General features: G+C 42.0%; 2 protein-coding genes across 9 annotated transcripts in view; both read left to right on the top strand.

Moving 5' to 3' along the window:
- Window positions 1–9,708, top strand: part of CAPRIN2 (caprin family member 2) — a 31,907-nt gene extending 22,199 nt beyond the window's left edge. For all 7 annotated transcript variants that reach the window (XM_031589838.2, XM_090144841.1, XM_090144858.1 and 4 more), the window contains 6 exons: window positions 172–324; window positions 2,378–2,561; window positions 3,909–4,094; window positions 5,097–5,197; window positions 7,290–7,356; window positions 8,788–9,708. In XM_031589838.2, the coding sequence (XP_031445698.2) occupies window positions 172–324; window positions 2,378–2,561; window positions 3,909–4,094; window positions 5,097–5,197; window positions 7,290–7,356; window positions 8,788–9,356 (1,260 nt within the window). In that variant the 3' untranslated portion in view covers window positions 9,357–9,708. The remainder of the gene's footprint in view (window positions 1–171; window positions 325–2,377; window positions 2,562–3,908; window positions 4,095–5,096; window positions 5,198–7,289; window positions 7,357–8,787) is intronic.
- Window positions 9,709–12,165: 2,457 nt separating this feature from the next.
- The window catches only part of IPO8 (importin 8), a 43,127-nt gene continuing 39,324 nt past the window's right edge, over window positions 12,166–15,968 (top strand). The window contains exon 1 of one of the 2 annotated variants that reach the window (XM_031589843.2): window positions 12,166–12,493. In XM_031589843.2, the coding sequence (XP_031445703.1) occupies window positions 12,410–12,493 (84 nt within the window). In that variant the 5' untranslated portion in view covers window positions 12,166–12,409. Of the gene's footprint in view, window positions 12,494–12,704; window positions 12,803–15,968 lie in introns of those variants that run through there. The other variant, XM_031589842.2, reaches the window with a different exon arrangement.

The raw sequence follows: 15,968 nt of genomic DNA on the forward strand, positions 1-15,968 counted from the left end.
AAGATTTGAAATTGTAAGCAAAAGCTATTTTGTAGCTTTACTATGTCCAAATGTCATCCTGTAGAAACTGCTGACTTCTGTCAGTCTAGGCTTTAGAACAATTTAACTGCTTCTGTTACTGCCTGATAACTATCAAGTGACCTCTCGTTACATTTATATTCTTTCCCTCAGGCAACTGTTCCTCTCCCAAGTGAGCCACAGTCACCATTGCCAACTTCAAGCACCTCCATAACACCAGTACCACAAGGGCAAAGCTTTCAGTCTCCTCCAGCAAGTAGCAGTTCTGTCACAATAACAGCAGCTCCCTTTCAAGCTATGCAGACTGTAAGTATGCATACTCATGATTGAGAAGCACACTCAAACTTAATCCTAATATGGGGAAGCTGGCTTTCCCTTGATGTAATAAGGAACTTGATAGGTTATTTTGATGCTTTCACGTTCTAAACCTAGATTAGAACTGTGTCCTCAATGGCTGGAGTATCTTAGTATCCTTAAGGAACTAAGAAGTCAGATATTAAATTGACCAACTTCTACCTACTCACCAAGGTAGAGTTGATTGTATTAGCACTGTTCTTGTGCGTGGATGTCAATGACTGTGGAGGAGAGAGATGGAACCCTTATTGGTATATTGGTACCATGAAGCTTTCTAAAGCTTAAGTCTGCTGTGCTGCTTATTAAGCTGTTTGCATTAGCAGGATAAAACTCATTCCACTGGAATCATGGAAAACATGTCCTTCATAAAGATCAAACTGTCTCCCTATCCATCCTTAATGAGATACTTGGAGTAGTCCACAGATTGAGCAGTACTTGTTGCAAATGCATGACCTGAAAAATAGCATCTCATTACTAATGTCACAAACATTGCTAACACTGTTACTGTCCAGCAATTTGGGATGTAAGTCCTTTGAGGAACATAGAGGAAGGGTCTCTATTTAGGGATTAATGCTTCCTTCTCTGTACTTAGGCTTGTTTATTCCTCTGATCCCTTTTTCAGAAGATGGCAGAGACTTTCAGTTAACATTCTTGCTCAAAAGCAAACTTAAGAAGTGACTACCTGAGACTTTCCATTTCAACAAATGTACCTGTGCAGTTCTACAGCTTGTTGGACAGTTATGGTGGGGGGGATAGAAGAAGCTAATAGCTTTTCAAAGCACAAGAACTTTAGGTATAGCTAAAACACCTTACATTTTGGTTTGTTCTTATCACTACCATAATGTTTCTTTCTTGGCTTGCTGTATTAGTAGAAATGATTCCAGTAGAACCTTCCCTAGATGTAACCTTCCCTAGATGTAAAAAATGTTAATGTAATATACCACAAGTGGTGGTGGGAAGGTTGTTCTAAACTCAATCTATTGAAATTAAGCTACTATGTAATTATATTATTCATGAAAGTTTAAAAAAAAACCAGCATGCTATGGTTGAAGAGCCAAAGTCTTATTGGGGGACTGGTCCTGTAAGATAAGTGTCTGTTACAAAACAAATATGGAGTCTTGATCTTAACTGTTCTAATTATATCTGTGCCTAAGATCTGTGTTCAGAATGCTTTTTAGTATAAAATGTTACCGCTGCACGTTCACTTAAATTAATGCTGTGGTGTCTTGAGATATTAAGTATGCAAGACTTCTTAGCTCTTTTGGTTCATAAAATTGCTGGGATCTCAATTCCTCTTGTAGTGGTGGTACTCTTGAACTTGATAATGCATTCTTCCTGCCATTGCTTCCATTGTCATTAACAGGGAAATAGCTATTGGATTTCAGTAGGTAAGCAGAATTCAGATACTTCCTCATCAAAGTGATGCAGTAATAAGACAGTAATAAAGTCTCAGTTGATTACATACTCTTAAACATTTGAACACCCTATTGATGCCATTGGCCCATCGGGCTTAAAGGCATATGCTGTCTGTGGTGCAATTCCCTTAGAATTCCTTGAGACCCTCACTGATAAGAGACTGCTTGCTACAAGTAGTCCAGGATGTGGATCATCATACAGCTTGGCTGTATGACATCCTCGATTTTCTTTTAGATTTTCTTCTTTGTGCTACCAGAGTGCCATGCACATCTGAAGATTCCATCACTGTAACATTTCAACTGGAAGCAAACTAACTTTACTCTATGGTAGCTGCTGCTGAAATAAGGTAGCTGGGTTCAGTTAAGCTGCTACTTTTGGCTGATTGCCAAGCATGCAAGACTGCATTCAGCAAGCTTACTGTGAGTTCAAAGGATGATCACCAACACCGTGATCTCAATTCTATGAAATGATTGGTGTTCTAGGAACTGATTAAGGTACTGTGATTTAAACTACAGCTAGTATAGCAGAATGGTGGCATTAGGCAGACATTTTGGCTGGTAGTGTTAAGCGTGCTCTTGAACTGTTACAGGTATTTAAAGTGAATGCACCTCTGCCTCCACGTAAAGACCAGGAAGTTAAAGAGGATTCTTCATATTCAACGGGATATAACCAGAGTTTCTCTACAGCAAGTACACAGACTCCTCCTCAGAGCCAGTTGCAATCTTCTCATGTTGCAGAACAAACCTCTCTTTCACAAGAATCTCTCTCTTCAGGTGAGAACTGTACTTGTCTGCATTTCAAACGGTTATTAAAATTCCTCAGGTTATAAAAGTTCCTTGGGTAAAACTACTTTAGATATATATTTATTTGTTAATGTACTGTGAGTATATTCAGTTTAAGTCAGTGGAATTCTTAACCAATGTTATGTAGCAACTGTTAACATCAGGGTTATATCAGCTGCAATTTAGTTGATAGTATTTCTGATAAGTAGAGTCCTGAGCTGCCTTTATTGAACAAAACTGATATGCTTGACATTCACGTGCTGATACCAGATGAATATATGGAGCTGCTGCTAAGGATTTGCAATGAATTGAGTCTCTAAATTTGCCTAGAACAGTTTCCAGGGTGAGAGATGACAAGTAGGAATCTGGATTTCAAGTTATTTAATCAATGACTCAAGGTCAGTGAGTATTGTCTGCCAGAGGACTGTTGTAGGAATTGTTTGAGGCTGATAGTTTGTGAAGTCAGTAAGACATTCTAAGGTTAAGAACTCCAAAGAACAGTAAGTACAGCAGCTAGGAAAAAGCTTATTTAGCTCAAATGTTCCTTGTCATCACAGACTACAGGAGGTGATCTGTAGCCATCTGCACAGCTTTCTGGTGAAACACCATATTTGATTATTTTTGTGCAGTGGCTCTGCAGGAGCTTCAGAAAGATTAGAGACCCTCTACTTGGACTGACCCATTTTAATCTGTTTTTGGATTAATTTAGAGCATAGATTTATGGAACCCATTCATGGTTGCAGGATCTGTACTTAAGGCTAACCATTTAACCATCTTCTGAGTGAAAAGTATTCTTCAAAACAATACCTGTTGCTTGAGATGAAACTGCTTAATACCATGTGTAAGAGTGTCTCAAGACAGGACCAAGCTGCAGTTGCAGCTCTCTACAGTTGTCTTATCTCATCTAGATAGCAATGAATTTTTCATCATACTAAAGGATGTCAACACTGAGGTGTGATCTAGTTAATCATTGAACACTGAGGACTTTCTGCCAGTAGAACAGTGTCGACTCGAAGTGAAGATTTTTAGTTGAGTGTAGTTTTTATTCTAATGTGGTTATCTTCCTGATGCTGCTAGCAAACTTTAACAGGGCGGAACTGATGTTCTTGAATACTTGAGGCTTGCACTGACAGCCTGGGCTGTGTCTACAATATGCTTCATAACAATGATTACACTCTACACAACAAATGGAAGGAACTTCCTTATTCAGAGTAAAGAAAGGACAAGAGCAGGATACACTGAGCAGCTTAATCTGGTTAACTTCCTAATGCTGCATTTGCTTCTACGTGTGTTAAGCTATTGCAGCTAATTTTTTTCACCCATGTCTTTTGTTTTAAGGAGTGAATTATCAACCTGATGGAGCTGTTTCTGTTAGCAATGGTAGCCTTGCCTTTTATCCAGCACAGACAAATGTTATTCCCAGACCCCCTCAGCCTTACCTTAACAGTCGTGGGTCTGTCAGAGGATCTGCTAGAGGTGGAAGGTCTCTGACCAATTCATATCGTTCCCCTGGTGGATACAAAGGTATGTCTTTGTTTACTACTTCCTTAAATCTTCTGTTACCTCGTAGAACATTGTTTTAATGCATAGTATTTAATTTAGGTTCTATGTGAAACATTGCAGTATTTTAAGAACCATGTGCAGAAATTAGGGTCTTCCTGTAGAATGAATTTGCTTAAATTCTGAGGCTTTTTTGAGTCCCTGTACTTTGGCTGGCATGTGAACTAGCAAGAGCATAGTTGAATTATGAAAGTGCTCAACGTTAGTAAATTATCATCTACTCTTCTAAATTTCTTCCCTCCCTTGCTTTTTTTCGTCTGGATTCTGCCACTTGCTAACATTCTGGGCAGGTATTTTCTTTTCAGATGATACTGATACTACTTGTTCAACACTGCTGGCTTTTTATATGTTGCAAGCAGAAACTGGGATAACAGAAGAAGTTCCAGTAATGGAGAACCCTTCTGGATTAATAAGAAACTGAAGGATTTTAAGAGAAGGATTGTTTGGTCTATACAGTGCTGCTGCTATTTGGAGTGTCACGATTAGTTTCTACTTACTTATCAAAGTTTCTGGTAGCGGCAGCCTCTTAACTTTGAAGTGGAAGCATGCTTAGTCTGAAATACAGGTTGTTTCAGTTAATGGACTGAGACTTCTTCCTAACTTCTAGGAGTATGTTTTCTTTAAAAAGAAAAGTCTGAACTTGCCAGCAGTAAAGGTTTATTTGGAAGTGTGTTGTACTAAATTGCTTGCAGGTCCCCGTTATTGTTTAAGGTCCTCTTTGTTATTTAGTCTAATAGCTAAAGAGGCTAAATATAACTGTAGTAAAATGTCATAGCTATGCATTTCTAATAGCAAAAGGAGTGAGCTCTTGTTAAGAGTTGTGATGCTCTGATTTCTGAAATGAAGAATGGAGGTGTAAGTGCATGACTTGATACACATGCTAATTGTTTAAAGGGAGTTTTAGTTGTTCTCGGGACTCATCGTGTAAACTAAATGGTTAATAATGAATAATCACTCTTTGAGCAGGTTTTGATGCTTACAGAGGGTCACCTTCAATAACTAATGGCACCTATGGCCAGCTGCAGTTCCCTGCTAGAGATTATGCTGGAATGCCATATTCTCAGAGAGTAAGTATTGACTTTGTTTTCATTAGCCTTCTTAAGAACTACAAAGGAGTCTTCTAATATTGTAGCTTTTCACTGTCCTAGCAGGTAAACAATTCCTTACAAGCTAGAGTTTGTTTTGTTTTCTAGACAAACTCTTTTGGGACAATACAAAGCAGTTGAAATAGGAAGAAAGCTCATATTTGGGGCTGGCTGATTGTAGTCAGAATTAAATCTCTGAAATACAATCAGATGGTAAGAAATGTCAATATGCCCATCTTGTTATGATTTTCAAGTTAGTACTCAGTACCTCTGTAATGTGTATGAGCTCTTGAATAGCTTGACACAGAATGAGGCTAAGCAAACTTCACATTTGCTCGTGGCTAGAGCGATTCATTAATAACAGATCTGGATTGTGATTGGATCTTGAATGTATTTGTGGGGTAGCAGGAAATCCTAGTAGAAACCAGCCTTTGTGAACTTGACATTTGGATGCTTTGGTTTGAGTGAGGGCAGGTTTCTCAAAGGTTGATGCACTTGAAGGCATGCAGTAGATCATAACCAAGAATGGCTAGTTTCATGTTCTGTAGTGGTAGTAGAGCATAGCTGGATTAGGGGAGTTCGGTTAGTTTGAGGATAGTCTGTTGTCAAACTCCGGGTAAAAAAAAAAAGGAAGTAAAGGAAGTTTCACTATTCAGAAAAGTGAACAGTGAGAAGAAGAAAGATGAAACTTGTGAAGTCAAGCATTTCCAGTAGGTTTAAGTATATCTTTATCAGTGTTTTTTGACTTGTTCAAGGTGAGTAAATGGTCTTAAGAGGTAAATTTCTGCTCAGGGTAGCTCTAAGTCTTGAAACATATCCAATGAAGCATGTTCCAGATATCAAACTAGCATATGTTAGAGACAAGTAATCCCTAAGCTTTCTCTGAGGGTGGGAGGCAAGGATGAAAGTTCCCTGATTTGAGGAGGGGTGGTATGTTGTCACTGCTGTGAGTTTAGAGAGTTCTGCAGTTCTCAGTTTCCTGCTGTGCCATGCTTCCTGTTTATTACTTCGGAACTTAACCTGCCAAACTGTAAAAATAAGGGGGAGAGAAGTAGAAGGATACAAATCTATCAGTATCTAAACTATTGGCTTGTACTACTGACTTTCAGAAGTGAGAAGAGGTGCTCAAGGTCTTAATTTGACACTCAGCATCATACTGCATAAGTCTTTTCTTGGTGTTATAAGACATCTAGGTTACTACTGTTGGGGTGGTTAAGGAACAACTGCCTTCTAGAAGTTGCTAGGCTGTCTTTTGAAGACACCTGATTAGTTTTGAAGGGGAAGTTCACTGACTTAATACACCTCTGCATAAGATCTTCATTATGTCTAGGTATCTCATTTAAACAAGTTTTGCCATGCCTGTTTCTATCAGCCTTTGAGTGCTCTTATCTTTTTGCAGAAGTACTTGAACTTGGAGAGACATCTTCTGCTATATATACTATCTCAGTAAAACTTGAAACATACCTGACCAATCTGTGCTGATGGAAATTAGTTGTTGTCTGTTTGGGAGGGGGTTTAAAGTGAAGTCTAAAGATAATCTTTGTATATGATGTAAAGCTCCTCCAACACTCACTATCTGCATGAAACTCACTTCTCTGATAGACATGTCCAAGTCTATGCAATGTGTCTCTTACTGAGCCAGTTTCCTGTGGAGTGTTAAAGTAAGCTTAATCCTTTGTGGTTCAAATTATGATGAAGGCAACTGAATTAAACACTTCAGGTTCAGGTTAAGCTGTAAACTTTCAGGTTGTGTCTGCAGTGTTTTTTCTTAAAAAAAAAAATAAAAATCCTGTTTAGTGATGGGGAAGGGTGTGTATTCAGCTTTGAAATGAAATTTCTTCTATACTGACCCAGAATAGGCTTGAGATTTAAGGTAAAAGTACAACAAAACTTTTTAACTTCACTTAAGTAAATATGTAAGTAAATTTTCCATAAATAAGGCTGTTAATTGACAGTGGTGGAGTTCAGAATCAAAATGTATAGTTCAGAGCCTGAATTACTTGTATGTTGCACAGTTATTTCATAGCTTCATTTGTTTTCAGATTTGCTGATCATTATCTTCTGTTTTCTTTAGGATGTTAATTACCAGCAGTGCTATAAACGAGGTGGAATAACTAGTGGTCCACGAGCAAATTCAAGAGGTAAGGCCAACATCAGATTCCCAGGGATGCATCTGTTTGCTGCAGTGGAATGTTAGTGTAAACAATGAGTATTGTCACTTATCAGACAGATACAGCTTAGTATAAATTAGCCAAGTTAAATGGAAGTGTAAGTGCTACTCTTAAGCAGTCAGCATTGCATAGCAACGGACTTCATTTTACCATTCTCAATTTTCCTATGTCAGAGTTCTGATATAGTGATACCTTACTGAACTTTATGAATAAAATTGACTAAAATACATGCAGAATGGTACCACTGTCACATTTGGCATCTTCACTTAGTTGTATGGTCTCTCTTTGAGCTATCAGATCCCAGAAACTTTGTAAGAGTGCTTTTCTACAGGAAATAGTTGTTTCATGAATACAGCTTTTGACTTTGTACTCCAGCATGGAACTGGTGAAGAAATTCATGCTTGGATATGCAAAGCTTGTGTTGTATAGAACGCTTTTTGAAAAGCTATGAGATGATTTAATCTTGTATATAGTTTTCCTCCTGGACTTAGTGTTATAGGTAAAAAGTGAATAGAATCTTCATTGTAAATTACTACTTAGAAGAAAAAGGGGATATTTTGGATATAATAGCAACTGTTTCAGGATAAAGTAGTTTGCCTCAACTTGCGGGGGGGGCTCAATTCTGATTCAGGGAAAAATCAGAATGTGATAGTGATGAGTGGTGTTTACAGATTTACCTGTTAGTGTTAAGTAAAGTTGCTGCTGATACCTTAGTCTTATTAGATATGTCAAGGTATTCATTTCCAGCAAAGCAACAATGGCTTAACTTGATAGCAGCTGCTTTAAATTTGTTCTATTAATGCTTTCATTCCAGACTGAAACTAGGTCCTGTTAACTCGGATGTTTGAACAGATAAGCATTATTTCAGGCAGTAGGGTGCAGAAAGCTGAAAAGCTATCCTAGTTTTTCAGACTTGTAATATTTTAACATGACAAGTAGATACGGCTTGACGTGACAAGAATACATCTCCAGAAGAACAGTACTGAGGAAACATTAGATGCAGCTTCAGGCCTTCAAGGTGTCCAAATAATTGTGTCTTTTAGTGATTCTGCAGAGTTTTTCCAGAACTTGTTTTTTATTTCCACTCAATCAGCACATACTGTTTTATGATGAGGTACGGTAATTTTTAGCTGTGCAAATGCTACAGCTAAAAAGCTATTGCAAGTCACTGCCTCTCCTATTTAGAAGTGTGAGAAGTCACTGTTTGTAGTTGAATTATGGTCCATCTTGCTGAATGCAATCTGAAACATCTTCAAAGTTCTGTCCTCACTGGCGTCCTTTGACAAATTCCTGTAGCTGAAACAAATGTGTTACAAAACAGATTTTCTGCTAAAGAACAAGCTTGCAGGTTTAAGGTACCCTTCTGTTATAATACTTATCATTGCTAATGATCTTTAACAGCAGGGTGGAGTGATTCTTCTCAGGTGAGCAGTCCAGAACGAGACAATGAAACCTTTAACAGCGGAGACTCTGGGCAGGGAGACTCTCGCAGCATCACACCTGTTGATATGCCAGTGACAAGCCAAGCTGCCACTATACTACCAGTGCACGTCTACCCCCTCCCGCAGCAGATGAGAGTTGCCTTCTCTGCAGCTAGAACATCAAACCTGGCCCCTGGAACTCTAGACCAGCCAATTGTGTTTGATCTATTGCTGAACAACCTTGGAGAAACATTTGACATCCAGCTTGGTAGATTCAATTGTCCAGTGAATGGTACTTATGTCTTTATCTTCCACATGCTGAAGCTGGCTGTAAATGTTCCCCTGTATGTGAACCTCATGAAGAATGAAGAGGTCCTAGTGTCAGCATATGCAAATGATGGGGCTCCTGATCATGAAACAGCCAGTAACCATGCAGTCCTGCAGCTGTTCCAGGGAGATCAGATCTGGTTGCGTCTGCATCGGGGAGCCATTTATGGAAGTAGCTGGAAATACTCTACTTTTTCGGGATACCTCCTTTATCAGGACTAAAATACAGTGCAATGTTTACAAAAAAGCTGCTCCAAACACCTTGGTGGAGGGGGGGATGGGACTAGCTTTGCACTTACTACTGACTTTATAGAAGATGTGGTTCCATTATTGGGGGAAATGATGGTCCTGTTGTGCAAGGTGAAATCATGGAGTTGGGGTACTGAATCAGCACTAATTTGGCACTTTATCAGTTGTGATGTAGCCTTGCTAGTAAAGCTGTGAATGTATATTGTTTGCACTTACCCTAAACTGTATTAATGTCCAGCTTACTACACTATTGATTGCCTCAAGTATGGGCTATTCACAATGCCTTGTTGTGCCTCAATAAAACAAGTTAATATGCATTTTAGTATTAATCTTGCTAGTGGTCTTTATTTTTAAAATATCAGGCTAGTTATTCTTTGTTTGGGCTGTATGTGCATGTTCATACTCCATATAGAACTTAGCTTCAGGTTTCAGTAATTCAGGCGGTAAACTAGTTTAAATGGGATTACTTGGTTATTTGTTTCTTCACTGCTTTCTCAATTGAAGTGAATGCAAGAAGTTGCATAGCTACTTCTAATTTCTTGACCTTTCTGTAAAATTGAAATGAAACTACATGGTTTACTTGGACTACTTTAAATGCATGTTCTATCGGCTTTTGCTACTGAAGTAGCAGCTAGCTGAAATTCTTAAACCTCAAAACAGTCACTGAAGGACTTGCTCACACTTATGCTGCATTCATTCAGATGTAATATATCTTAAGCTACAAGTGACTCTTATGGAGTCCAAACCTGTACAGCTTCCCTCTCACATGAGTTTAACTTGCATTGCAAGCTGCTTTTCTTCCTTTCAGAACACTGCTGAGGAAGCTGGTGTTTGTAGTTGAAGCCTGCTCTTTGCATCCTAAATCAAACCTGTATACAAGTGCTAGGAGGCATTTATTAAACATTTCTTACAGCTAAAGGAGGTGTATGAATATCTTCAGCAATCTCATGGCCTAGAAACTGGAAAGTGATGGAAGTTCTTATCCAAGCTTCATGTCATTTTAAACATGAAAAATGCTTTTTAGTATTTGACAAGTCTGAACTTGTAAGAGCTAAAAATCTAGTTTTTTCTACTTTTAAGAGCTTCTGTAGTCCCAGCAGTAGGTGTACTTAAGTATTCCAGTGAGAGAGCTAGTGAAGAGACTGGTACATCTAAGGATGAACCCAAAGTGCTTTAAAAGCAGTTCAGCTAACTGCTTCATTTACAAGTAAAAACTGATAATGGAGTAGAAGTCAGACCTGGTATAACACTGCTGTTTTTTAGTAACTGGTTTCAAAATGTCTTTCCTCCTGCTGCCCCATGGATCCCAAAATGAGTCATCTGGCATGATTCCACAAAGTTACTGTCATGAAGACCTTGATTTTATTCCAAGTCTAGATTTCTTTTTCATACATCTACTTAGATGGTAGTAATAGTCTTGATTTAACTTCTGTGGTAAGTTCTAAAAAGTTTGGGGTAAAGCTTCAGGAACCTGGATATGACAAATGTCAAGCTGTACCTATTGAGTAGTAAATGTATTTTATATTTTTAAGTGTACATGCTCTGACTTTATTGAATGTGATCAATGAAGGATCAGAGGCAGGACTACGTAAGATATTTAGTTTCTTTAACTCCTGACTTTGTCAATTCTCCTTATGAGAATTTAGTTGGTAAATTGAAGTGCTAGGATAAATTTGTTTGCAGTAGTAGGCACCTGCAGCCAAACTCAGACTTCACTGCTTTTGTAATCTTGTAGCTCTGGGTTTTTAGGCATCTTGAGCACTGAGTCCCTTGTTTTTCATGCTATCTTACTAGGGGGCTAGGAAATTAACCCTACTGTGCACATAGAAAGGTATCCCTTGCATTACAGTTGCCTTAGGACCGGGTCTTTATTTGGCATGTAGTTTGTCATACTTGGCCTTACTGTATGTACTTGCACTATGGATTTTTCACTTTTTTTTTTAAGAACGTGATCCCAATACCTAAAAGCTTTGCCTTTGGCAACCTCAGACATGGTCACTGTGACTATATAAAGTGTATGTTGTTTCCTAATGCTCCAGTTGAACTGGTCTGGACAACAGGATGACTAAGGCGATCATGTTTGACTCTAACCTTACCAGCAGACTGAGCAAAGCTTTTGCATATATTTAAGATCTGAAGTAAACAGGTAAGAGACATCTCAGCTTCAAAGCTGGTTGTCTACGTAAAACTTTTAAGTTTGTAACTAAAAGTGTACACAGTCTTAGGAAGAAGTGCTAAGATGAGAAAAACATGAAATCTATTGATTACACTGTGGCTTGATGGTGGATATGACCATAAGACACAATGAACGGCTATACAACACCTCATAGTTTTAAGCTTTGTAACTGCAGTAATATCTGTATTAGCCCAGATTTTCTTTCTCTGTAGTCAGTCAGAGAGTTGCTTGCATAACTAAATGAAGTAATGCACTTTAAATACGTGAGGATGATGATAAGGTCTCATTAAAGCATACAAATGGAGATGGTGATTCTTCTGCTACCTTCCTATTCTTATATTTCCTACGTAAGTCTGATACCACCTCAATTCCATCTGCTTACCTTTTGCAGTTTCCTAAACTACGCTATTCAAGGCAGGTGAGGCACGGACATTAGATTTTAGTCCGGACCGAGTGAATTTCCACAGTTCCTTGTGGCAGCTCAGCGAAATGCTGGAACGATGAGGCAGTGAAGCTCCCCAGGCAGCAGCCCGAGCTGAGGGGACGCGGCGGCGGGCTGGGCGCGCTGCTGGCCGTACCGCAACATGGCCGCCCCCACGGCCCCCTGCCGTCCGTACAGCATGGCGGCCTCCGCGCCGAGCCAGAAGGAGGCGCCGCGGCCGTAAAGCAGCGCCCGCTTCCCGATACACAGCTGTCGCAAACCGGTGAATGGCTCTGGAGAGGGACCGGGGGGTGGGGGACACGAGCTCGCGGTCGCGGCGCGGGGGGGCGGCGGCGGCGGCGGCTCCGCTCCCTCCTCCTGCCCCCGGCGGAGCGCGGCCTGCCGGCCGGGGGACCGCAGCGTGCCGAGATGGACCCCAACAGGATCATCCAGGCGCTGAAGGGCACCATCGACCCCAAGCTGCGCATCGCAGCCGAGAACGAACTCAATCAGGTGAGGGGGGCGGACGCGGCCGGCGGGCGGCCGGCGGTAGGCCCGCCCCGCCCGGCCGCACCGCACGGGGTCTCCCGGCCCGGCCGGCAGGGGCGGGGGGTCGAGGCGCCCCCTCTTCCGCACTCCGGCCCTCCCCTGCGCCGCGCGGGCGGGGGGCGGCGGGGCGCGGGCGGGAGCGGGAGCGGCGCGGGGCGGCGGTTGGGGCCGCGGCTGCCGGACTGCGAGCGGGGGCCCTGCCCGCGTCCCGCCGGCGTCCCTCGCCCTGACGGACCCACTTAGCCCCGCTCAGCGGCGCTAAATTAAACTTTGGTTAGTTATGGCAACATCCCGCGTTCGGTGCGACGGCGCCGTGCGTGGCGTCGGAGTGCTGGCCGCGGCTTCGCTCGGGCGTCAGCGGTGCTGCGAGCCGAGTGCTGCGGTACGACGCCCGATCCGGCCTATTAAAGAGCCCTGGGTCGCGGCCGTGCGGTAGATGCCACGCCGTGAGGGCGGGTTGTCAGGTTGTTGCCGTATCGGGGCTGCCCTTCCGGCTCGGTTCGCTATTTGGGTAGCGGAAAGCTCCTTTCGAGCCGGGTACGGCTAATCCCTGCCGGCGAGGGCTCACAGCAAACGGATGGATTAAGTGCAGGGCACTGAGAACGCTTCTGGAGAGATGGATAACATGCAAAACTTTTCTCCTGTTCGTTTGGCATGGTTACTTCAACAACACATCAGTGCTTTCTTTCTTTTTTTTTTTTTCTTTTTTTTTTTTTTAATCCCTGAGAGGGATGTGAATATTTGCTGGCAGGTTGTTGCACCAGGATGAGTAGGGCAGGAAGGGTTGTGGGTGTCAGAGCAAAGTCTGTTGGGGTCCCCAGGTCCTGCTGCCCACACTGCCACTGCTGTCACCACCGATTGCTGCAGAGCTCAGGGAAAGTTAGAATGAGTTCTGAGATTGTGGCCTTTAACTGTTTGAATTTCAAATGATGGGTAATGCAATTCTCACAAAATTCCTAGGTTCCAGTTTCAAGATTGCAAGTGCATTTATCAAGAACAGGCTGAAGTACAGAGTTTTATTTGAAACAGAATCACGGAATATCCTGAATTGGAAGGGACCCACAAGGACAACTGAGCCCAACCTCTGGCTCCACACAGCACCACTCAAAACCCAAGCCCTCTGCCTGAGAGCGGTGTCCAAATACCCCTTGACCTCTGACACTCGGGGCCATGCCCATGCCCTGTGCATCCCGTTCCATGCCCACCGCCCTGTGGTGCAGACCTGTCCCTCACCCCCAGCTGCCCTCCCCTGACACAGCTCCATGCCGTCCCCTCGGGCCCTGTCGCTGTCACACAGAGCAGAGCTCAGCGCTGCCCTCCGCTCCCTGTGAGGAGCTGCAGCTGCTATCAGGCCTCCCCTCAGCTCCTCTGCTCTGGGCTGAGCACACCCAGGGCCCTCAGCCGCTCCTCACACACCTTGCCCTCCAGATTCTTACCCACCTTCATAACCTCCCTGTGGACACTCTCTCATAGTTTTAGAATCACAGAATTACTGAGGTTGGAAGGGACCTCAAGGATCATCAAGTCCAACCGCAGCCTAACCATAGTACCCTAGCTCTAACAACTCTCTGCTAAATTGTATCTCCGAGCACCACATCCAAACAGCTCTTAAACACATCCAGGGACAGTGACTCAACCACCCCCTGGGGAGTCTATTGCAATGTTTAACCACCCTTTCTGTAAAGAAGTGTTTCCTAACGTCCAACCTAAACTTACCTTGGCAACAACTTGAGGCCATTTATGTCCTTTCTGTGCTGCTGTGCCCCAAATCACACCCAGTGCTCGAGGTGAGGCGCATAGCGCAGAGCAGAGCGGAATAGTGGCAATGCCGTGCTGACGGATTTCTCTCTTTGATTGTAAAGAAGTAACCTTGAAGTGAAGATGTGCTTATTGCTGTGCAGGCTTCCCATCTTTAAACAAAGCATGATGTATGTGAGTGATACAACACACTGGGCTTTTGCTTCTGTTACAAATCTTTGAAACAAAAAGTGTTCTTGAAGAGTTCGCTAACACTGGCCTTTGACATCTTGAAACCTTTCAGTGCTTTTGAAGCAAGACTTCAAAGCTACATGTCAGACTTCCACGCATGTAATGTCAGCGTTGACATGGTGCTGTGAGCTGCATGAGCTGGCATCCACATGCTGCTCCAGCTTTTATCTTGCTCTAGCAAAGAAACCAGTCAAGCAGCAGAACAAAAAATGCTCCATCATCGAGTGATTGGAGTGGTAATACAGTGCTTTTCTAAGAGAACGGGGGTCACCTTCACTTCTGTTCAACAGCTGCAGTGCTGCTGCTCCTGATAAGCAGTAGAGGATACTGGGGTGAAACATCCCCTGTGCTGTCCTGTCTGTAGCATGCAGTGCTTTCAAGCTTGAATCCAGGCAGTGACTTGTGCTTCGTACAGAGCTGGAGCCATTCCAGCAATACTGTTCCTCTTTGTATGCACTTGGTGCTTGTACTGACACAGAGTCCTTTAGCAATAACCTCACAGTGGCTCTACTCCATCATCTGCTTGCCTTGTACAATATGTATGTGATGGAGTTAAAGTTGATGAAAACTTATGAATCTGTAAGGAGTGCCAAGATGTCTGAAAATGTTTCTTTCTGTTCTTTAAGTTCTTGCACATGAGTAAAGAGGGAGAAAAATCAGTGCTGTTGCTTTCTGCTTTCTGGATTATCATCTAATTGCTTTCAGAAATGGAATCAATACTCCATTTAAAGTTACTATTTCTTTTTCTTGTCCTTATTATCTTTATTGGAAGGCTGTTTGTCAACTCTTTTCCTCCAGCAGCTAGAGACAAATGTCAGTTTCCATCCTAAACTAATTTACGGTCCATTTAGATCGATCCATACCAATCTTACTTCTTAACTAGGAGAGACTTCTTCGTACTCACCCTGACGTACTGTTAGAGGCTGATCTCCACCAGCTTGTTTTCCTGGCCTCAAACTGTATTTCCTTTGCATTATCATAAAACTGCATTTTTGAAATTTAATAGCAAGAGAGGAAGGCTCTTCTCTGCATTTATCTTTGAAGTAAATCTTTCTTGTGCAATCTGGTCATCTGTGTTAGCAGCATGTCAGAATATCTCATGCTCAACACCATTAATACCTTGCTTTATATATCCTAAAGCCACAATTATCTTCTTCATGTTCAGCACTTACATTATCTCTTATCATGTAATAAAGCAGGGTCCTGTTATCTCGTTCCTCACTAACGAGCCACAAGGTTTTAGGAGAAATTCCTGTTTAATGTACTTCCATGTACTTTGTCCTATTACTCCATTCCATTTTTGTTGCAGCAGTTCCAAAGATAATTCAGTTCTTTGTAGGCTATTTCTAATCGTTCTCCTCTGCTAACTCTGAGTCATGAACGAACTTCATTTCCCTCAGTGACCTGTACACAAATATAAGTGTGGCAATTGTCTAAATGTGGTTCTTGA

The sequence above is a fragment of the Phasianus colchicus genome, chromosome 1 (assembly GCF_987193195.1).
Source record: "Phasianus colchicus chromosome 1, bPhaCol1.hap1.1, whole genome shotgun sequence".
NCBI classification, from domain to species: Eukaryota; Metazoa; Chordata; class Aves; order Galliformes; family Phasianidae; genus Phasianus; species Phasianus colchicus.